Consider the following 25,466-nt stretch of genomic DNA (forward strand, 5'->3'; position numbering starts at 1 on the left):
ATGTAACTTCATCTGGATTGAGATATAGTAACAAAATTATATTTTCTTTTTAAATTTATAGATTTAAAGAACAAATTAACATTTCACTGTCCTAAGCTGGGTGAAAATAGGAAGAAAAAAAAAAGTCTCAAACAACATTTCTGAATATAAAGTGCTGGTTCTTGCTTTAATATTATTTTGAAGGACAATTGCACAAAACTATCAACCATTCTATTGAATGGCCAAATTTGGTATTTGAGTCCACATCAATCTGTATTTTAACAGAGCCTTTAAAGTTTTCTAGTTAGTGCAAATTAAAATCCCCATAACATAAATTAGATACAATTTTACTTTATAGTACAAATGCAAATTATTTTTCTTGACATGCTGGTAGTATTAATTTTTACAGTGCAAAAGAGATTATGGAATTTCTAAGTCACAGTATATTTTACAATTCTAGGCAAATACATTTCAGAAAGTAAACACTACATGTTCTTGACATATCCTAAAAAAATAAAAATAAATAATTTTAACTATAAAAAAATTTACAAACATTAGCATTACAATAAAGGTTCACATCTAATTGTTGCAGAAAACCTAAATAATTTAAACCATGTAATCTTACTACTGGACGACTCCTATTAAATATAACAAAGCACTGAAAATTATTATCTACCTCAGGGATCTATAAGAGCTGCCAGGTAATCAGTATTTAAGCCACTAAATTTATGAGGAATTAGGAATGTATTAGGGCAGTAAAAGATGAGAGAAATGTGAAAGTATATGGAAATATGATTTACTTCACATATTTCTTCCTGAGAATGTAGAAGTTATTTTTTAATATCAAGACAATTTTAAATGGAACAGAAAAATCTTATGGTGAATTATTTCATAAAATGTAGAATCCCTGGTAATATAAACAATTAATACCCTAATATATAACTTGCAAACATGAATTATTACAAAATGTTTTTATTTAAACAAGGCACAGGCCTATACATTTATCTGAAGTGCTGGGCAACTAGTGCTAAAAAAGTAAGTGAATTTTGTTTAAATTAAAGATAGCAATATGTTTTGTGATATAGTATTCCGAAATAACTTTCCTAAATAAAAATTAAACCTGAATGAATCAATAAGGCAGCAGAAAAATTTCATGAAGGGTCAGCAGGAATAAAAAAACCTCATTAGATTACAACTGAAAAATGTGTTTAAATAAATAAAGGCATTGTACATAAACTTAAATCCAGTGTAACATTATGGTAGAGTAATTTCAACAATTAAAAATTATAGTTATTTTGATTATTTTAATTCTGATATTCCAAACTATTTACTTTGCTTCGATTACAATTAACACTATGAATTATAGGTATAACCTACAACAAAGTAAATATAACAATGTATTAATAAAGTGTGGTAACTATAAAAACTTTGATCATGAATTAAAGGATAAACTTCATTATACTCAAAACATGATCAGCCCATAAAAGAAAATCTTCAAAACTCTCCCACTATGTCTGCCATGGTTACCTGATGTGAAAGGTGCCTGAATAAGTTGAAAGTAGACTTGTGTACAAAATCTTTCAATACTAGAATTTAGCATCACATGTGGACATCTGAAAGAGGTTAATTTAACAATGTAAAAGTATTTTATATAACATACTGATTACTGCATACATTACAAAGTTCTTTCAAAATGTGGTCTGGGCCTGGGGTGACTCAAATTGAAGTTTATGGTTCATGTGGGTCATAGCAGACCCTTAAAGGGAGCCACTGGGATTTTCTAGTTTTTCAGAGATTACTGTCATGAAAGACCATTAAGCCCACAAATAGGCCATTTGTCAGAAAAACACGAGGCTGGAGGCCCACTGGGTGTGCCCAACTGCAGACCCTTAGGGTAAAGCTGGTTAACAATGACAGAAGAGCACCCTCTAACGGGCAGCCATGGAACTGCCCCTCATAAGTTTTTGGTATTGAGGGACAATGTCTGCATTTATCCAAAAGCACTTTGCCAGTGCTTTTCATGCCCTACCCACTTTAAACATAGAGGAATGAGAATATTTAGGTAATATTTCTGGGAGAATTAAACTAGGATTTTATTACATGTATTTTTTATTTTTTGGGACTGGGGATTGAACCAAGGGCCACTTTACCACCGGGCTACATCCCCAGTCCTGTTTTAAAATTTGAGAAAGGGTCTCACTAAGTTGCTGAGGTTGGCCTCAAACTTCTGATCCTTCTGCCTCAGTCTCCTAAATCTCTGGAATTACAGATGTGTGCCACTGCACCTGACTTCAGATTTTTATCTAATTATAACTAGGATCATTTATGTGACCAATTTAACTTATTAAATAAAACTATATAACACAGTGTAAACACTAAACACAAGTATCACACAACAAGGTAAATAATAAATAAGTTAAAAATATATCTCTCATTTTAAAATAAACAGAACATAATAAACATTTTAGCAGTGGTTTCTGTCCACTTACCTCCCCACTGGGAAATTCTTTTAAGAGTTTTAAATATGAAAGACTACCCTATTTTAAAATCTTAGAAGACCATTGAATATTGAAAACATGAGTTAGTCTTGAACTTTTTTGAGCAATTAATCTGATCAGTAAGTTTCTTTTAACCATTTTTTTTTTAAATTGTTGGAACCTGTAGCTTTTAATCCAAAACGCTCTAAATCTTATTTTAGATTAATCCCCCTATCTGGTTCTCTTTTGATATAAAAAAAGATCCTTGGGTTGGGGGTGTAGCTCAGTGGTAGAGAGCTTGCTTAGAATCCGTGGGCACCTGGGTTCAATCCCTAGCATTGCAAACAAAAACAAAACAAAATGAAAAAATACTGAACTTTAGCTCAACATGGTCATGGACAGGATTAATATCAAACAATAAACAGTATCTAGAAGTCTAAAAATGACCAAACAATAAAAATTATAACACTTTAAGCAAATTTTGATCATTGTCTTTCTTTTACATTTCTCCTTTAAGGGTTTGAAAAAGCATGCTGCAGGAGACTGCCTAGCATTCACCATGCCAGTTTGACATGAACCATTTCCATTCAAAACAGCAAGCTATTTTTTAAAACAATATGGTGTCACCACATTAAAAATTAAGATGGAAATGATCTTTCTACCCACATCCTGTCCATCAAATATTTTATTTAAGAATAAGGAATGAGAGTGCGTATTTCAGAGTAAGCTTCACTCTCAAAATATATAACCATGAAAAACATATCATGTTCAAGTAATCTTTAGTGATTTTTCCAAAGTTAGTAACATGGTCAAAGTATGCTGAAAAGAGAATAGGCATTTTGTACTAACTGGAAGTTTGACTGTTTTGGGAATGCTATTTACATAAATGTGCACCCATTAAATACTGTATTTTTTTTTTTTTTTGCTGTGATGGGGATTGAACCCAGCGCCTCATGCATTAGGTTAATACTCTACCACTGAGCTAGATCCCAGCCCTTACATGTATATCCATTATACTATGAGTGAAATTAAGACTGAATAGCTGATAGAGAATTTCTGCTTTTGGATGAACATGTTATCTACTGGCTTGTGCAGATGCTACACTAAGTTTTCATTTTCTCATTTATCTACTCAGTTTCCTTTATGTCCTCTTGCTCTGAAGTACTAGAGATGTCATCGTCCGTCTGTTCTCCAGAGAAATACAGCATTGAAGCATGTGTCTTGTGAGTTATGGTGACAGTGCAGGGCCCCTGGGCCCATGGCTCTCCATCTACCTGCATTGGCATCATCGAACACTTCAAAATCAGCTGATGTTAGGAAAAAAATAATTAGAAAAAAGTCAGTCCCAAGAAGTTCAGAAAGATCTTCCTTACTAATACCACCTATGGTCCCTTAATCCTTCTGCATCTCATTTCTAGAAAACTAAACTGAATATATGAAAATATTCATGGATTGTTTAGGAATTCATTTTCAGGAGATGCTTTATTTCTTTGACTGGATTAAGGGCCATGTTTCCTGTTTCTTTCCCACCCACTCGAGCCTCTGAAGTAGGGTTACCAACAGCATGGGCCATAAACCTGTTTAGATAAAACAACACCATGCATCCTTTCTTCAACAGATGAATGGTCTGAAAATAGAGTATTACAGCATATTTTACCTACCCGAACTGTATGTGCCTGTCCTATTCGAAAAGGGTTTGCGAGTTTCACTTGAATCTGAGCACAATGGAACGACCCATACACTCCTACGACTTCCAGTAAACCATCATCATGCCTAACAATGGAAGAAGGAAATATGGATCATATGATGCAATGAAATAAAATCAGCCAAGTAAGGGCAGTTATTTTTTAACACAAATGGGGCCATCAACCTATTAAATGTTTATATTACTGAGCATATAAACAAGAAAAGCTGAAAAAAAATGTGAAAGTCTATAATAATAGGGTGTTTTAAAGAAAATGGTGACATAAAAGAGATTGTGAATACACATACCTGGCTAGTGGGTAAGTATCATCTCCCATTCCTTCCCATAATCTGCAGCCACCACCCCAGTAGCCAATGTTCAGAACAATGATGCCTTCCAAATTAGGCAGCTGTACTTGCTCACCATCCAGTTCTAGCTTTAAAGAAATGTAAGCAGTTAGTTACCACAGGGCGCATGACTTCCACACATACCCAGCTGGAATCACACAGAAGACATGAGAGAAGCAGGTGTAGGAGAAGACTATTTCCCACCTCTCACTGGAGATGGTCTGGGCTTTCCCACCTCCTCAGTGAAACATTTTTAAATTTGAGAGGGTCTCACTAAATTGCCCAGGCTGGCCTAAAGCTTATAATCCCTCCGCCTCAGCCTCCAGAGTGGCCAGGATTATAGGTGTACAACACATCCAGTCAGTGGAATTGTGTTTAATTAAGACATTAATAATGTCCTTTTTGTTAAATTCCATCATTCTCTTCAGGCCTTGTCTAACTCACAGCTTACCTTTGACCTGACACTAATGAAGCCTCTTTTGCACCTGAAAACTCCTTTGCTCGCTGGGGACTTCTACCTCTGGCCAGGACGTTCCTCTTTGGTCAATCCTGAGAACTTCACATCCTGCCTCCTGTTGACGGCATTCCTCATGGCTCTGTACTAAGCCCCCTCTCTCCATGTTGCAGGCTTTGGGGGGGCAGTCTTAGCCATCTCTGTGTTGACAGTTCTACTTTGCTGGCACAGTTAGCTGGCGAGTTGGGCCATATTCAAAGGCCCACAAAACACTTCTACTAACTGTGGTATTTATTTTTTTATTTTATTTTTTTTTGAATTTTTTAAATATTTATTTTTCAGTTTTCGGCGGACACAACATCTTTGTTTGTATGTGGTGCTGAGGATCGAACCCGGGCCACACGCATGCCAGGCGAGCGCGCAACCGCTTGAGCCACATCCCCAGCCCTGACTGTGGTATTTATGATGCATATACAAAACAGACAAAACCCTTCTCAGCAACCTGCTTCCCCTCACCAACCTATTTCATATGGAAGAGCAACACACCCCTCACCTTCCCCAAGCCAGAAACATGGGATTTATCTTGGCCCCCTATACCTTTCTCCTCCACATTCATCAATCTGAAAACAGGTGAGGCTACTTTTCTCTTTTTTTGGGGGTACCAGGAATTAAACCCAGGATTGCTTAACCACATTTTGTTTTTTGAGACAGTGTCTCACTAATTTGTTGAGGGCCTTGTTAAGTTCCTGAGGCTGGACTTGAACTTGTGTTCCTTCTGCTTCAGCCTCCCAAGCTGCTGGGATTACAGGTCATTGTGCCTGGCTGATACTACTTCTCTATCATTTGGGACAGTACCTTAGGGCAGAACCATCATCTCCTTCTTCTGCATGTTCTAACTGGTCTGTTTATTACTAGCTTTACTTCTCTCCTGTGCACTCCTCACAGAGCAACTGGATTGACACAATGCACCTAATCCCCATGTTATAACCCTTCAGTGGCTTGACTCTACGCTCATGACAAAATTCAAACTCCTTAATAGGCCAATACAAACCTCTGTGATTTGGTTTCTGTCCATCTTTAGCTTTTGCTACTATGCTTCTGTTTGAACACTACTATATCATGTTCTCTCTTCGGCCACGTTTGCATGGCTGAAAAGGCAAGGAGAACATACCATAGAACAATCTTCTCTACCTTCTTCACTTAGCTAATTCTTAATTTTTAGATTTCAGCTTGTTACTTTTTCTAGAATGACTTCATGTTATTGTCATTTTCCTTAGAGAAGTATCTGAAGTTCCTAACTCCTATAAGACCACCTGCTTTTTTATATCGCTTCTCATACTATGTTGCAATGTGATTTAAGTACCTTTTTTCTCTCTGGGCTGTAAACTTAGAGAAGGAATTTATCACTGCAACTCCAGTATTTAGGACAGTACCTTGCATTTTGCAGGTGGCTTCACAAACACCTTTGTATAAATTAAAACTCAGACAACAAAATAAAGTGCTATTTTATATGTGCTACCAATATTATCAAAGCCTAGAAAGAAGGAAATATAATAAAGTATCCCGAGACCTTTTTTTGGTACTGGGAAATGAATTCAGGGGCACTCAACCACTGAGCCACATCCCCAGCTCTATTTTGTGTTTTATTTAGACACAGGGTCAGTGTTGCTTAGGGCCTCGCTAAGTTGCTGAGGCTGGCTTTGAACTCACAATCCTGCTGCCTCAGCCTCCTGAGCAGCTGGGATGCCCAAGACCTTCTTTTTGGAGAACCTGACTATTCTGTGTGGTGTGGCTCCCACAGGCTCTTGAGTGTTTGCTAACAGCATGGCTTTCCTTGGCTAATGTAAATTTGGCTCCTTACTCTCTGCTCACTTTATTCTCTCTTTTTCTAATATGTTTATTATCTCTTCCCATCTTACTTATTCCCATACTTACTTTACTAGTTTTGGGTCTCTCCATTAGCATCTTTGTTGTTTTTATAACCATTAGATTATTGTTATTACTTTTTATGGACAGAATGCCTTTATTTATTTTTATGTGGTGCTAAGGATTGAACCCAGTGCCTCACATATGCTAGGCAAGCATTCTGCCACTGAGCTACAGCCTTAGCTCATAAGATTATTTTTAAAAGCAAGCAAGAAATACACATAAGGTTTTGCCATCTCATGTTATCAGGTATACTGTAACAATAATCAATAACTAGAATTCTACTTTTACTGTTTATACATTTTTGCTTTGGTGGTGGGAATTGAACCAAGGGTTCATGCATGCTAGGTGAGCCCTCTATTACTGAGCTACATCCCTAGTCCTTATTGTCACTCCTTTACCATCACTCCTTTTTTCTGGTTTTTTTTTTTTTTTTTTTTTTTTGGTACTGGGTGCTGTACCACTTAGCTATCTCTCTAGATCTTTTTATTTTGAGATAAGGTCTAGTTCTCCATTCTGGCCTCAAATTTGCAATTCTCCTATCTCAGCCTCCTGAGTAGCTGGGATTACAGGAATGTGCCACCATGTACAGTATTATTTTGTTTAGGTATATAAGAGAGATATCGCACCAAAACAGTCTGAATTGAACTTTGCATTTAAATGTCTTCTGAGCATTTATGATAAATCAGGCACTCACTGTAGTAGACAACTTAAAGTGCAAATCATTAGAACATATCAGTTAAACAGATTTGGGTGTTAGATAAACCTGGGTTCAAACCTGACTACCCATGCCTGTGAAACCAACTGTGTGAATATGGGCAAATTACTTAAATTTAGTTTTCTCTTCTGTGTAATAGCAATATACTACTACTTGCCTTATAGATTATGGGAACTGTTTAGAGGGATAATGTGTTCAAAGCACTCAGCAAAGTGCTTGGCATACAAATAAATACCCCACATATGTTAGCAAAGTAACTTAAAAGAAGAATCATCACTTCTGTTAAAAAACCTTCATAATCCTGAAAACATCTAAAACTTTGTGGAAGGTATTTGTGGCTTACCTCAATTTTTTTATTCAAATCTTTACATTCTTGCACTAAACAATCTTTGGTTCCATAGAATAAATAAACAGCCTATGAAAAATGAACAAAAATATGACATTAAAACAAATCTCACAAACCCTATTAAATGTTAAGAAAAAGACACTGTACAAAGTTCCCCATTCTGCCTTGAACAGCATTTCCTTGGAGTGGAATGAACACTGATGGACAGAAGGGCACTCCAAGGGATGCTCTGGTATGTGATTCTCTATTTATTTATTTTTAGTTTTAGGTGGACACAGTATCTTCATTTTATTTGTATGTGGTGCTGAGGATCGAACCCAGTGCCTCACGCATGCTAGGCGAGCGCCCTACCCCTGAGCCATAACCACAGCCCCGTATATGATTCTCTTTTAGCAGCCTTTTCATTTTACATTTCATTCTATTATGCTACTACTCTTGGCTTAAAGAGTACTACGTGAGCACATGCCTTTAGTCCCAGAGACTTGGGAGGCTGAGGCAGGAGGATTCTCCTGTTCAAAGTCAGCCTCTGCAACTTAGCAAGGTCCTAAGCAACTCAGTGAGACTCTGTCTCCAAAAAAAAAAAAAAAAGTAAAAAAGGGGTGGGGATGTGGCTAAGTGGTAGAGTGCGCTGGGTTCAATTCCTGGTACAAAAAAGAAATAAGATCAGTAGCCCCAGTTTAGGATGAGTCCATGGTCTCTCTTCCTAGGTATGCTGCTCATTCTTCAGGAGACTCAAGTCTGGCCCTTGCACCTGAGCTTCTTTGGAAACTTTCCCATCTTTCTCTTTCCTAAACAATTCTGACGTTATGCTGATATCACATTATACTGCCATTTAAAAAATTTGTTCCCGTGAGCATTATCTCCCCAGTTGGACTGTACACTCAGGGCAAGATTCCAATTATACAATATTTATTAAATTATACATTTTCTGAAAATGAAAACAAGAGTTGAACTGTAGTAGAACAGAGGAAATGTTAATCATCCCTCTTTTGGGTGACAATAAAGGCCATACTTTTTTTTGGTGGTAATGGGGATTGAACCCAGAGTACTACACCACTGAGCTATAGCCCAGCCCTTTTAGTGTTCTAATTTTGAGGCAGGGTCTTGCTAAAGTTGCCCAGATCTTGAACTTGTGATCCTCCTGTCTCAGCCTCCAGAGTAGCTGGGATTATAGGCTATTAGTTTAAAGTTTAGTCTGTTTTTCAGAAGGAATAGGGGTGGTTTATGTTTAAATGATGTTTTTCTGCTGATTACTCCAATTACTTAAGGAAATGCAGATAAATTAAGCAAATATTTAATGATTCATTTTGAATATAAATATTGAATACAAGGTTGACAGAAGTACAGAAAAGTTAATTATCAGTTATATAAATAGCAATATTTATTGCTTTAGTAACTATAATAAAAGAGAATGAAATAAAATTTGAAATATTTGTAAAATAGGCCCAGGAATAGAATTATTTATTTTGCTTTAATTTAATTTTTTTGTACTGAGAATTGAACCCAGGGTTGCTCAACTACTAAGCCACATCCCTAGCCCTTTTAAATATTTTATTTAGAGACAGGGTCTTGCTGAGTTGCTAAGTGCCTCATTAAGTTGCTGATGCTGGCTTTGAACTCACATCCACCTGCCTCAGGCTCCCAAGCCACTGGGATTACAGGCATGCACCACCATGCCTTGCCAGCCTTTTTATTTTTTTGAGACAAGGTCTTGCTAAGTTGCTGAGGCTGGCCTTGAACTTGGGTTCCTCTGCCTCTGACTCCTGAGTTGCTGAGATTACAGATGTGCGCTAACACGCCTGGTTGTATTTATTTTTCACATTCTTTTGTTCTATCATTAAAGTCATTTAAAAAAAATTCTGAGCCCAGCACAGTGGTGCACTCCTACAATCCAGTGGCTCAGGAGGCTGATGCAGGAGGATCATGAGTTCAAAGCCAGCCTCACCAAAAGCGAAGTGCTAAACAACTCAGTGAGACCATGTCTCTAAATAAAATACAAAATAGAGCTGGGGATGTGGCTTAGTGGTTGAGTGCCCCTGAGTTCAATTCCCAGTACCAAAACAAACAAACAAAATCCAAAACAAAGCTTCCATTAAAGGAACTGACTGTGCCCAAAACCAGAGTGATGACCTTAGCAAGAGTCACAGTAAACAAGTGCTCTTTTCCTTACCTCATCTGTCTTATGGATATAAGCCAATGGTTTATATTTTTTCATTAATGACTTAACTAAAATTTTACTCTGACTAACTGCCTTTCCAATTTCAGTTGCCATTTATATAAGTTATCATATATTTACTTTTCACCTAAACAAAATATGTTGAAAAACATTCCAACATTGAATTTTCAAAAATCTGCACTTGCCTAGCATGTGTGAGGCACTGGGTTCGATTCTCAGCACTGCAAATAAATAAATAAATAAATAAATAAATAAATAAACGTCCATTGATATCTAAAAATAAAATAAAATAAAACATGTGTTCCAGTTAATAAAATACATTTAAGAATCTAATTCGAGGGCTGGGGTTACGGCTCAGTGGTAGAGCACTTGCCTAGCACATGTGGGGCGCTGGGTTCAATCTTCAGCATCACATAAAAATAATAAAATAAAGGTATTATATCCAACTACAACTAAAAAAATATTAAAAAAAAAGAATCTAACTTGACAGTCCTACACAACAGAGCAGGTAAATGTTTCTATAAGTTAGTTCAACTAGAATCTAAGAGATCTAAGAGTACTAAATATAATTGAACTATTGATTTTTACTGTACCTTCAGTGATAAGCAGGAAATGTTATTTTATCCAACACACCTTATTAAGAATTCTGCTAGAAAACAGAGATGGTGCCTTCTCACGATGAGCATGAAAATTGAGAGCCATGAGAGCATCAGGTCCAATAGAAAAATAGTTGTTCATTGTGAATTCCTGTGAGAAAGAGTAAGGATAAGCAATAGACTGTGCTCTCTGCAAGCCGGTGTCACACTTCAATATGTAAATCTTAGTCTTTTGGTCCTTTTTGAAAATCAAGTACTTTTAAAATTTTTCACACAGAGCTACTTTATACTCTCTGGTGAAGTTACTAGAAACAAACTTTAGTTCTAGGCTGGTAACTATGAATATGAATCTGACTTTCCATTTCTATTTACTATGCCACAGTCATACCCCAGCATCTAGAAAGGCTCTCCTCTGTGCACCGAGGGTTTCACTTTGACAGTCCCAATGCATTTGCTTCAAACCTTCTTTGCAACTCTCAGTTTCTATCAGTCTCAATCCAGGCTATAGTTAGTTAGTTTATCTTATTTCCCGACCTAGCCTGGATGCCCCAATCTATATGTCTAGCTCTGTTCTTATTCCTGAGTTAACAAGCCCAAACTTCCAACTTATAGCTATTTGAGTTGATATTCCCCAAATGTAACTATTTTCTTCCTACCTAAGCCTGAAACTTCCTGTTTTTCTTATCTTGGTTAATGCCGTTTCCATATATCCAATAATAAAAATCAGAACTCTAGTAGTAATATGCGTTTTCTCTCTCTCTTCTTATATCAATAAATTGCCAAGGCTTGATCAATTCCAGCTTTAAAATGTCTTTGAATTGTCCTCATTCTAAGATTCTCCTTGTTAATGCTCTCATGCGGCTTCTAACTTATTTTCACACTATCTCCAGAATATTTTTTTGAAATACAGATTTGGGTTGGGGCTGTAGCTCAGTGGGAGAGTGCTTGCCTAGCATGAGCAAGGTCCTGGGTATGATCACCAGCACTGCAAATAAAAACAAAACACAGATCCATTATCTCTGTACTATTTGCTGTTTGCTAACCACGCCTCATACTATTTAAGTATTCCTTCTGTGGAAAGTCCTTTGTTCCTTTCTCTGTTGATCTAAACTGTATTAATCTTTTAAGGACCAGCTCCCACATCACTTCCTCTGTAATTTCCTCAGCCTTATCTGCCAAGGCAGAAGGAGGTATGCCTGCACCTTGTTCTTCCTCACAGCACCTTTTACAGAAGCTAGTGAGGTGGGCACATGATCTCTTCTGTTCCATTACCAGCTCCCTCCAGATAAGCACCAGGCCTCTGCATCCTACTAGATAGTGCTGCAACTTACGCACTGTGGACATTCCATGTCTGTTTGCTAAAACTATTCATAACAGAAGCACTAAAAACATACCTTAGGCTTCCTTAAGTTGTAGTATCCTTTATTTGTTATCTGAACTTTCCATCTGGAAGATAGTAAAAAAAAAAAAAAAAATCAGAACTTTTAAACCAAAAACAGTACTCTGGATGGAGGTTTTTCTATTAAAATAACATTAGAGAAAGTAACCACATCTGAGAAAGAATGCAAATTTTGAGAAAGTACTCAGCATACTTTGCCTTTGGACCTTACAAAATAACAAAGACAGACATCAGCATCTACTTATAAGTAAAATTAATATAATCTTTTACATTAAAATTACATTTAAGTTCACAGCTACACAAGTCTTCATTTACAAACCAAATACTATTCCCAATGCTCAAGAAATACACTTTTTGGCAAAGTGTAACTTACCGATCTAGTTTGATTCCATCTGCTTCCATTACATTTCTTAGGACCTGTGTAACTGGTATTTCTCCAGCGTAACCTGTACCCCAACCCAGTGTATTGGACAGATCGTTGCCTGTTCCTAGAGGCAAGACTGCAACTTGTGGAATGTATTTTTCTTGTCCCTAGAACATGGAAGACATACTTCAGATTTTCTCTTTAAATAATGTATAATATTTTGTAAAACTTGAAAACCAAAGCAATAAAGACACAAATATAACAATTCTAGGTTGTACTAACTACTTCATCACAATATCCCATCCTTATCCATTTGAATTGATGATGTCTTCTAATATTTACCTTCATAATTAAAACAATACTGTATAATTAATCTTAGAAATGCTTCTGTAGTAGTGGTTTGTTTTTTCTTTTTCTTTTTGTTTTGTTTTGGTGCTGGGGATGGAACCAAGGTCCTTGTACATATTAGACAAGTGCTCCACCACTGAGCTACATCCCTGTTACAGCGGTTCTTAAAGACAAATACCTTAATCTTCATTTCATCAACTGCATCCAGGACCCAGCCCACAGTCCCATCTCCTCCACAAACAAGTACTCGAGCTGAATAATAAGGAAGAAGAGTACAAAGTTGTAGGGCTTTGAAAGGAGGAGTTTTCGTTACATCAAAAACCTAGAAATGAAAGAACAAGAAAAAAATTATTTTTATACAAATTGTCCTTCATCTGAGAGATTATTTCCCTGTAGATGAGTAGGCATACGGTTAACTAATACTGGCCACTGTGTATTTATCATTAATAACATGTCAGGTACCATGCCAGGCACTTTATATATTCACTGAGGCTTATGCCCCACACTGACAAAGTAGGAGTTCTTCTTATTCTATTGGCCAGGAAACTGAGGCACGCAGGAAGGTTAAATCATTTGCTTGTGTAAATAAATGAATGCTTGAGTCCATTTATGATATCATATTGCCTAGTTTCCATTCTAAAATTTTAAAAATGAAGTTATAATTTACATATCATAAAATTCACCTGAAGTAAACAAGTCTACCATTTTTATTCAGTTTATCAAGTTGTGAAACTGCCACTATAATCCAATTTAGAACATTTCTATTGCTTTAATAAGACTCTTCAATGGCCCTTTGCGGTCTCTCCTCCTTTCCAACCTTAGCCTCAGGCCAACAACAATCTACTCTGTCACTATTGATTTGCCTTTTCTGGACAGGTCACATATATGAATTGTATAATATGTGTTTGCCTGAGCCTGGCTTCTTGCACTTAGCATAATGTTTTTGAAGCTTATTTACTGTAATAGATAACTTATTCCTTTGTATCACTGAACAGTATTCCATTTTATTTGAGGGCACAGGTTTTGTGAATCCACTCACTGACTGATTGACAGTTGAACTGTTTCCATTTAATGTGCGATGAACATTTGCATACAAGTTTTTGGGGAACATGTTTTCATTTCCCTTAGGTAGATTAACGGAAGTAGGATTGCTAGGTAATATAGTTTCTGTTTTTCCACACATCTGAATGGCTTGATAGTTTTATAATTATCATTCTTTCCTGTTACTACATGATTAGTGACTTAAAGAATTAGTAAATGCTGAATTCAAGGGAAATTGAAAATGCAAAGATTAATAAAGAAAGGAAGGTGATCTGTTTAATTACCTGGACTGGATTTAACAGGATCCTAAATTCTCCCAACAGTCCTTCTCCCATGTTAGTTCCACTGCGGGAGTTGGCCAGGATTATTACTGGGGTCCACTGTTTTCCAAACTTGGAGGCTAGCTAAAAATATTAAAATGAGTAAAAAAAAGTCTCAGAGATGACAAACACAACATTTTTCATTCATTGATAACAATGGTGCTGGAATTTGCTGAAAAAACAATGATACCAGTACTATCAATGTAATATGAAAGTCAAATAGTTCTAAGAATAAAAGAAGACCTTAAGAGATTAACCTTCCAACTTAATGTACAATTTTCCTCTATGTTACTTTAAGTAAGTCCTCCAGCATATGCTCAGATATGTTAGGAAGGAAATAACAAGGCAGTCCATGCCACTGTTAAAATAGTATCAAGTTCTGGGTTAAACTGAGGTGAAAGTCTAAAGTCTTTCAATAACTTGCATTCATTGTTCTAATTTTGCTTCTAAAGCAACTGGAAATTACTTATTCTTCCACATAACGGCTGTGTTTAAACATCTGAAGCAATGTACAGGTTAAATATTCCTTTTCTGAAATTCCTGGAATCAGAATATTTTCTGATTCTGGAATATCTGCATATACATAATGGGATAAGGTCCAAGTCTAAACATGAAATTCTTGTTTCCCATATACCTTCTATAGACAGCAGAAAGGTAATTTTACACAATGTTTTTAATGTGTGCGCCTACATTCTGACCACAACCCATCAAGTTTAGAATCTTCTATTTGTGGTGTCATGTCAGCAGTCAGAAAATTTTGTATTTTGCATTTTTTGATTAGGGATGTTGTACCTGTAACATGAGTTTGTCTCTCAGCAATACATTTCAAGTCCTTTCAACCATTCATCTAACGGATATTGATATGGATTTTTCTTTGATCTCTTTTCTTGCTTAATTTTCCTTTGCTGGTTATATTCTAGTTGAAAGTTTTTTTTTTTTTTTTTTTTTTTAAATGGGGTACTCAAAAGTGGATTCAAAAATTCATACTTGTAATAGCCAAAAGCCAAATAAATTTGTATAATCTAACCATTTCTTCTCTTACCCTCTCTTTATAGATTTCAACATTAATAAAGTCATTCTGTGGTTTTAACTGAGTGATTCTCATACCTCTTATAATTTCAGATTAAATTCAGATAAGGGGCTGTACATTTTTTAAAAAGTGTATCTTAACAATATTAAGGTTTAAAAATTTTAAAGTGCACTTTTCCTTGCAGGAATATTGACAACAATGACTTTTAAGATATAAATACTTAATTTGAAAAAGTACCATTTAATTGTAAAGCAAAACAGTTCAATTATTTTGGCATATTCAAGTAGGGGAATATATATATATAAATTTTTATAATTATTCTTTAAGAGGTACATAAAGATTGAGAGATATTTTTACATTGATTTTCACACACACACACACACACACACACACACACTGCAAATCCTTCACCAACAACTTCAATGTCTGGTATTATTTGTTGGAGCATCCAATGTGCAATATAAACTTTTTTTTAGAGACCTCATGTAGAATTCCACATGGAAAATTCTTTTAGAACAAGGTGTGAGGAAAATCCATATTTTCTTTTCACTGCAATAATGAATTTCGAATTTGGCTGTTCATCAGAATTATGTGAGGACCTTAAAAAAATATGGATTTCTGGGCTCTACTCTAGATCTATTAAATCAAACATGACAATGAAACTGGACTAAGGAATTATTTTTGGGGGGGTAATGGGGATTGGACCTAAGAGCACTTTACCATCAAGTACATCCCCATTTGTTCTTACATTTTAACAGGGTCTTGTTAAATTGCTTAGGGCCTTGCTAAGTTGCTGAAACTGGACTTGAAGTTCTGATCCTCCTGCCTCAGCCTCCTGAGTCACTGGGATTATAGGCATGTGTCACCATGCCTGGCTTTAGGAATCTATTTTTAAAAAGCTAGGTTCAAATGCAGGCAGTGATTTAGAAATCACTAGTACATTTTTGATCTCCCTCTAGGCATGAAAGAACTCAAGAGCCAAAATTTTATCACACCTCTAGGAATTGGTAGGGTTTTATAGCTTACCATAAAGGTATTTATTTTACATCCCTTCTTGGTCTTGACCTTTTATTTTTTTTCCCCCCACATTTTTTAATTGGTGCATTATATTTGTACCTAATGATGGGATTTATTGCCACATATCTGCACATATATAATAATTTGGCTAATCTTTTATTTATTTTATTTCTGGCTCTGATTCTTCTCACAAATGCAGAATTAACAATCTCATACACTGCCTTAACTTTATAGAAATAATAATATAAGAAAAATAATCTCTAATTACCACTTCATAATCTGTTTTTTTGTCTTTTCGCATCTGGTTAATGTAAGTTAAATAACTTGGTGGAATGATGATATTTCTGAATTCTCCAAAATCACACTTTTCATTCTTTAAGCTATTTTTCATGCACTCATCATGTACTGTTTTCTGACACCAAATACACCTGAGGGAAGGAAGAAACAAAGACATTAATTAATTTTAAACTATAATCTTATTGAGCTGCAAACCAATTTTTTTGTCAAAAATGTAAATAATAATTTCATCATTATTGGATATAAAATCTGGCACATGTAAGATATGTATCTATGCCTGCATTGTGAAAATAGTTACAAGTTTTGAATGTTACAAGGTTTGAATGAAAATATAACAATGGTTCTCAAACATCTTGAGCCCCAAGATCCTTTCAGGGCATCTGTGAGATTAAAGCCATTTTAATAATAATACTAGGAAATTATTTCATCCTCATTCTCTCAAAAATGTAGTTTTTTTTTTCCCAGAAGATGTATGATGTGCTATAACAATAGACTGAATGTAAACATTTTCATAAAAATATGTTATTATTTTTAAAAATATGTATTTTAGTGATTTCTTTCTTTCTTTTTAAATACGTTTTATTTTATTCTATTCATTTATTTTCATGTGGTGCTGAGGATCAAACCCAGGGCCTCACAAGTACTAGGCAAATGCTCTACACAACCCCAGCCCAGTGATTTTTTAATTCTGATTTATAACATGGTAAATATCAATAGCTATAAGCCACGTTAACAAAAGCCATCTAGAACAGCAACTGTTATGTGTTAGTTATTTGTGCTTTAACTGAAATATGTTCATGAGGTCTGCAGGCTTTGCTGCCTAGATGTGCCACTGCCGAGCCCTAAAGACATTCTCAGGTCTAAACTGAAAATTTCAACTTATAAATGTAAGTAAAACGGTCAACTGCTTTTTGGGCAGCTCATAAACAAGTTATGTTTGCTTTTGAAATACAGATAAAACAAGTATATTTAGATTTGCCTCTGTGTTCAGTACCAATGTATACAACAGGCAGGGAACAGTGCTGGCAAGGTCTGGGGTTTCTATTTTTAATCTGCTAAGTATTTAATCCACTCACAGATAAAGTAGATTGGACTGTACAAAGTAGGCCACCAGAAAAAAAATGGTTTTAGTTAAATGAATAAAAAAAAAAGAGGGTAAACATTTTTCCTCCATATATTAATTCTCTTGGTCTTCTATTTTAAGGGTGTTTTTTCCTTTCAGATGTTCAGATTTGTCCAATAACTGCTATTTACCCAAGAGTCCTGTTTTGATTTACTGCTAAAAATAATTATATGCATATATGTAAAACTATAATAGATGATTTCACAGCTAAAGTATAATACATCTGTCTGCTGGTTACCATCAATTTAAAAATAGTAATATTATATATATATTTTCCCAAACCAACACCAATACACTTATTTGTGGGAGACAGGGTCAAATTTTACCAAGAACTTTTAAATTGGGTAAGACTAGAGACAATGATCTGCTTAACTTGTGGGAATTCATAACTGCACAGGTAACCAGATCCTGCCTGTGAGGATTACACAGAAAGCATTCGGAGAAGAGGATACATTTTGAGGAGTCACATGGCTTCCCATTTAGAAAACTAGTGCTGGAGGAAAACGAAGGCAGATCCCTGCTTTAGCCTCTTCCCATGGGCTATAGATGATTGTGGCCTTGGAAAAGGGGATCATGCTCTAAAAACAGGGTAGTGTTATTGAAAGAAATTAGAAAGGTTGTAAATATGTCAAATTTTCATCTACATGAATGTTTTGTTATACATTAATTTGAAAGGATGCCCACAGAATTACTTCACAATACTAGCTTATGCTTGAGAATTGAAATATTTAGAAAGGTATAAAATGAAGATTATCTACCAACATTCTTAATTCCTTTGATATGCTTATTTTCAGTTATTATAATACATACAAATTTCAGTTATTATAATATAGTTAGGAATATGATATCTATATTGATCTATAATAGATACTACTTTTTTTTCTGTTACTATTATTATTATTTTTGTGGTGCTGGCTGGGGATTGAACCAAGGACCTTGTGCATATGAGGCAAGCATACTACCAACTGAGCTATATCCCCAGCCCCTGCTTTTCTTCTGTTATAGCATGAATAATTTTATATGCTATTAAATATTTACTTAAAACATGGTTTATAATACATCATGTGGATATAACAATTTATCTAGCCCCTTACCTGTTTTTTTTTTTAAAAACATTACTTTGTTCTTGTAAGTATAAGCAATGTGTTGAACAACCTCAAACATAAAAGAGGTAATTTCCTTACAATCTGAGAAGTTTCTGAATCAAAGGGCATACATTTTCCTAAGATTCTATTTAAAGGTCCCTGGTCACTAGGTCAAACTGAACTGTCTTTTGCTTTGTGAATTCATTTATGTCCTATATTCATCTTTCAGGAGGTTTTAAAAACTGCAAACACATGTGTTTACCAATCTCTTTTGTATATTAATTGAAAAGATGCTTCAGTATTATCTCTCTGTGGCACCCAGGATTAAACTCAGGGGTGCTCTACCACTGAACCACATTCCCAGCTCCTTTTTAAAATTTTGAGACAGGGTCTTGATAAATTTAAATTGCCCAGACTGGGCTCAAATTTGTAATCTTACTGCCTCAGCCTCCCAAATTGTTGGGATTAAGGTATGTGCCACTGGGCCAGGCTAGTTTCCTTTTAAATGTACTTTTTAAAGTATTTCAGTTTATGTTTTGATATACAGATCTGTACTTCTCTTTGTAGTTTATTCACATACTTTTATGCTTAAAGTCTTTTATCATTTCCAAATTATATATTCATCTGTAGCTATTTTCTCCCCAAAGAGCACTTGTCCTAGCACAATTCATAATATTTTTGATTCCCACTGATTTATGACACATTTATCATTCACTAAATTCTAATTAATTTCAGAAGAGGTTCTTTTTGTTGTTGTTATTGAAGTGCTGAGGACTGAACCTAGGGACTGACAGTTGCTGCTAGGCAAGCGCTCTGCCACTGAACTACATCCCCAACCCAAAAATAATTCAACAAAATAACTGTTATTAGCTTTTGCTCTTTTTGTAAAGATAAAACCAAAATGCTTACTAGTTATTCAGTATTATACTTTTTCCTTAGAAACAACATCTTCAAACTTGAGATCTGTTCTTTTACTCACCTTGTACCTTAGTATTTAGCTTAGCCTAGATTTCAAAGCCAATGGAAAAATAAAAGATTGGGGCTAGAGCTGTGGCTCAGCGGTGGAGCGCTTGCCTCGAACGTGCAAGGCCCGGAATTCAATCCTAGCACCACATAAAAATAAATAAACAAAATAAAGGTACTGTGTCCATCTACAATTAAAAAAGATATTAAAAAAATAAAAAATTAATACTATTCTGATATTTTAGTTTAAGTACCATGTCACTGGGTAACTGCTTATGAGTTTTATTTGTTCCTATTTTTACTTTGAAATTTTCAAACTTTCAGAGAAATCAAAAGGGTAGCAAAATGAATACCCTTAAACTCACCCTTCACTCTGATCCCCCTGCTTCTGGAATGTTAGGCAAGTGCTCTGCTACCAAGCTACACCCCTCAAATCCTGATTACTTTTTTTGGTGGTGGTGGGGGGTACTGGGGATTAAACGCAGGAGCACTCAAACACTGAGCCACACCCCCAATCCTATTTTGTATTTTATTTAGAGACAGGGTCTCACTGAGTTGCTTAGGGCCTCGCCATTGCTGAGGCTGGCTTTGAACTCTGGATGTCCTGTGTCAGCCTTCCGAGCTGCTGGGATTATAAGTGTATGCCACAGCACTGGGCCCTGATTTTTATATGACAGTGGAATGAATTACAATTCTTATTATAAATATAGAGCACAATTTTTCATCTCTCTGTTTGTATACAAAGTATATTCACACCAATTCATGTCTTCATACATGTGCTTTGGGTAATAATGACCATCACATTCCACCATCATTTCTAACCCCATGTCCCCTCCCTTCCTCTCCAACCCCTCTGCCCTATCTAGAGTTGTCTATTCCTCCCATGCTCCCTCTCTATACCCCACTATGAAGCAGCCTCCTTGATTCTTAATTAATATTTTCTCCCATGACTTGCTTTCTTTCAATATAAACGTATACATTGCTGAATCATCTGGAAATACATTTCAGATATTGAGATTTCACCCTTCAAAATTTCAGCAAATATTTCCTAAAAACAAGGATAACCTTGTTTTTAAAATGTTTTGCTTTTTTAGCACCTGCCTAGCATGTATAAGATCCTGGGTTCAATCCTCAGCACTGTAAAAAGTAAAAAAAAAAAAAAGGTAAAATAATTTGCTTTTTAATTTTACACTAAAAACTGGTATCCCTATGACCTAGCATTCAAGCATTAAACATTTTACAACACACTTCCATATCCATTAATTCATCTTATTTTTGGTACATTTTCAAATAAATGGCAGATATAAAAATACTAAATAACTCAGCCAGTAGGTTTATCATTTTCTAGAGTTCATTATTTGTTTATAGGTTTTTCTTGTGATGTAAAATTTATATACAATGAAATGTACAAATATATACATTTATTGAAATTTGAGAAATGAATGCCTTCATACTGAGGTCCTTATCAAGATACAGAACATCATCTACACTATTCCCTCATAGGAAAACATGGAATGCTTTGCAGATTTACCTTATTTTTGTTCAGGAGTATAACTGCTTTACTTTTGTTAAATCAAATTATTTTAGAGACACAGTCTTGTTATATTGCCCAGGATGACCTCTTTTTTTTGGTGGTACTAGGGATTGAAACTCAGGGTTACTCTACCACTGAGCTATATTCCCAGCACTTTTTAAACTTTTTACTTTGAGACAGTCTTGCTAAGTTACCAAGGCTGATTTCAAACTTGTAATCCTCTAGCCTCAGCCTTCTAAGTAGCTCAGCCTCCCAAGTAGCTGAAATTTCTGCTATGGCACTCCTGGGATCATGCCATCCTCGTGCCTCAACCTCCTGAGGGTCTGGGACTATAGTCACACATCACGATGCTTTTATTTTTTAAAAGTTTAGCAACGAAAAATTCTGCTGGCAAAATCGCTTATTACTTTCTTTTAAAATAGTTACTTGTTCCCAATAGCTTTTTAGTATGCTGGAGGAGGCAGCTGTATTATACTTGTTGTGATGGTCAATTATGGGATTCATACCAGAATGGGTTTGGTAAACTATGTCTGCCACCTGACCTTGTGGACAAAGTTTTATTGGAAAACAACTATACCTATTAATTTATATATGGTCCATTGCTGGTTTTGTACTAGGCAGAGTTAAGTAATTACGACAGACCAAATGCTTCCCAAAGCCTAAAATGTTTACTTTTGGCTCTTTATGTATCATAATATAAGAATATTCATTTGCTTTGCTTTGGCAGTACTGGTGATTGAACCCCAGGGTGCTCTACCACTGAGCTATTTTCTGGTCCTTTTTATTTTTTATTTTGAGACAAGAGATTCCCAAATTGCCAGGGCTGTATTTGAACTTGTAATCCTCCTGCTTCAGCCTCCCAAGTTGCTAAGATTACAGGTGTGCTCCAACGCATTGAGCTTTACCTCTGACTTAGAAGATGGCTTAGTATCTTTTATTGTTTCAGATAATTAATGAAATATGACATATACCAATAGAATACAGAAATATAAAATTTAAGATCAAAGCTGAGACTAAAGTGGCTTTGTTTTACTAATCATAGTATGTGGGGAGAGAAGAGGGAGAATAATGAAGAAAAAGCCTTCTTACAAACAAACAAACAAAAAAACAGGGCTGGGATTGTGGCTCAGTAGTTGAGCACTTGCCTAGCATGTGTGAGGCCCTGGGTTCCATTCTCAGCACCACATAAAGGTAAATAAATAAAGGTATTGTGTCCATCTACAACTAAAAAATATTAAAACAAACAACAAACAAACTTAAGTTCCTTTTCTCTTACTAAGAGAATATTACAGGGAACAAAGGTTTAGTTAGTAAATAGAACAAACACTTAAATATAACCTAATTCCCTACTGTAGTCAGAATCGAGAAGAACAAAAGGAAGGACAGAGAAGTACTGATTCAGATATGAGGTACAGAATTCACTGTAGTGGTTGGGGTAGAGGCAGACACACACAAAAAGAAAAAAGTCTATAGGGAAAACAGACTCTAGCACAATATGTTGCACAAAATAGATGACAAATAAATAAGTATAAAGACCTATTTTGCAGAGTTTAATAGGGCTGCAGGTTTAAAATCAGTCACTACCTGTTATTACCCCCTTTCAAATGATCAGTCTCAGCTCACCAGCTTCTCTAAGAATGTGAAGCAGAAAGGAAAGGAGCCCTCCCCATGGCTGGATAAAATCCACAGAGAGACTGTTTTGTGATCATATGTTGTAAATAATGATGTTTTCTTTCTCCTTCCAAAATCTCATTTCTACAGAAGATCACAGTAGACTATAATCCTGAATAAAATTATTGGCTAAAATAAATCAGTTTAGAATATTGTAGAATCCATACAACTTGAGGATACTGCTTTTTACTTTTCGGAATAATAAATATTTCCTAAATTTATATAGAGACCATAGCAGGCTGTGAACAGACTGCTCAGTAACCCTAGGAATAAGCTAATCAGAAGGAGATCTATCATTATAAACTTTCACTGCACTCATTGGGAGGACACATATTAAGGAATGAGACTCAGGTTTTAAGAGATACAAAAACATGGCAGTGATTCTCCAATTTCAGAGTTATCTGCTATTCAAACAAAGACTGCCAGGTTTCTGGTTTAGTGGGTCTGGGGTGGGGCTAGGGTTGCCAGATACAAAACGGAAGATGCCCCGGTAAATGAGAATTTCAGATAAACCACCATTTTTTTTTGGGGGGGGGGGTATAATTCCCAAATGTTACATTTTTACTCGTCAAATCTGGCAAACTAGAATTTACATTTTTAAATAGATTTTGAAGTGATAATGATCCTGCTGGTTTGGGGATGTTACTTGAGAACCCTGAGATAAAGGATATGTCATCATCAAGAAGGAAAAATTTGGGGAAGCAGAAGTTGAATAAATCAGGAAAGGGTTTGTAGAGGCAAAAACAGGAGATTTAATTTGTGCACAGAGAATGGAAGGAAACAACAAAAGTCAATTCACTGTGACATTTATTTTAAGTCACTGGTAACTTTGCACTCACTGATTAAGGACAAAAGACAGGATAGACAGAACAACATCTAAATTCTAAAGATACTAAAAACAAACAAATAGTTAAAAATTCTAAAGTTGTCTAAAATATATTATTTTGAAAACTTATTAAATCTAAATCTGATAATGTGTAAAATTATTTAGGGTAAGATTTAAAAACCAGTATTGACATACCAGTGCTCATGCCAAAAAACAAAACAAAAACAGAGAGCTTGTTCTACAAAAAATAAAAAAGTGGCTTATCCTATTTAGTCCCAGCTTTCTACTACAGCTTGTAAGTATGTTCATAAGCTTTTATACTTATCAGAAACAAACCCCATTACAATGAAGATGTCCAGACTTATGGAAGGCTTGGTATCAGCATTCCTAATCCTGTTCTGGGGGTAAGAATTCCTTTGTAAGTCAGTCCCATTTTACCTTTAATTTCCTCAACTGTGAAATGAGTTAGAACAGATGACCTGCAAGACATCATTCCATTCTACCAATCTCTAACAAGAGGAGGTATATCTTCATCTATTTCAGACACTACTTAACCACATAAATGTGTTGTCCATGGTGTATGCAGAAGCCACTGAAATATTCTTGGTTTAATCAAAGTCGTGTATCTAAGATATACTACACAGTCTTGCAAGACCATCTTGAAACTCAAGAGGAGTTTTCATTTCAGTGTTGGTTTTTTTTTTTTTTTTTTTTAAATGTGTTTCACTATGGCACCCATAGCAAAATACAGTTAAAGTGCTGCCCTGGAATTACACTTCTTTTTACAATACAAAGCCAAGGATGAATCAGTTTTGTGATTGAAAGGAAAATTTATTTGGCCATATTTCATTTTTTCTTATGTAAACTGGAGAAACATACAATGGCCAAGATGCAGGTAGCACTTAAGGAAGATAAGAGTCAAGTTTTATTGCCCCAAAGGGCATGCTGCCAAAGAAGCAGAGGAGAGAAGCCTCTTCTCAGCAAGACTACTGCAAAGGCCGTTTTCCACAACATCAGAAGTGTCTGTCCAGAGCAGTTCGGGCGGGCCAACGGCTGTGATTACAGGAGGCCTCTACACGCCTTCAAGAAAACCTGACTCCTGGGGGGCGGGACCCGGGTTCCATCCTCAGCACCACATAAAAATAAAGGCATTGTGTTGTGTCCATCTACGCCTAAAAATAAATATTAAAAAAAAAGAAAACCTGACTCCCACAGATACAAAAACATGGCAGTGATTCTCCCATGGAGCGTTCCTACAAAGGCCATACCTGTAATCGCAGAGCGTGGGCTGACTGCCACACTGCTGCTTGCACACCACACAGTAACTGCACAGGGGCACGTTGCCTCGGATCCAGTGGTGGGGCATGACATCCAGGGCCCTGCCCTCACTCTTGAGCATGATCTCCTTGCACTGGAAGCGTTTGTCGGCCTTCTTGAGGCAGCCCTCGTCCACTCGGAGCCCGCAGCAGTCGCAGAAGGCACCCTGCAGAATGTGCTGGGCGCACACGCAGCAGTAGGTGGGCTGGCTGAACAGGTCCGTGTCCCGCCACCCGTGCTTGCTCTTGCGGAAGATGTCCCTGCGGTGCAGTTGCCGGCGCGACCTCTGCAGGCTACACCAGAAGGTGATGAACACGGGCAGCAGCACCGAGCACAGCGTCCACAGGATCAGGTGCCCGTCGGCGAGCAGGCCCTCGGCGGGCGCCCGACCCCGGCTGCCCCTCGCCTTCCATCTTTTCCAAGGCCGG

At 36.2% G+C, this 25,466-nt stretch overlaps 1 protein-coding gene across 1 annotated transcript; it reads right to left on the reverse strand.

Annotated features, from left to right (window-relative positions):
- Positions 1 to 137: 137 nt before the first annotated feature.
- On the reverse strand, positions 138 to 25,466 carry Dgke (diacylglycerol kinase epsilon). The gene is given in 12 exon segments (XM_015495440.2): positions 138 to 3,763; positions 4,118 to 4,229; positions 4,449 to 4,576; positions 7,929 to 8,000; positions 10,741 to 10,854; positions 12,098 to 12,149; positions 12,476 to 12,633; positions 12,993 to 13,136; positions 14,140 to 14,259; positions 16,491 to 16,650; positions 24,990 to 25,421; positions 25,423 to 25,466. Coding segments are annotated over 12 exon segments (1,701 nt in total). The 5' UTR covers positions 25,452 to 25,466; the 3' UTR covers positions 138 to 3,583.

The sequence above is a fragment of the Marmota marmota genome, unplaced genomic scaffold (assembly GCF_001458135.2).
Source record: "Marmota marmota marmota unplaced genomic scaffold, marMar, whole genome shotgun sequence".
Classification (NCBI taxonomy): domain Eukaryota; kingdom Metazoa; phylum Chordata; class Mammalia; order Rodentia; family Sciuridae; genus Marmota; species Marmota marmota.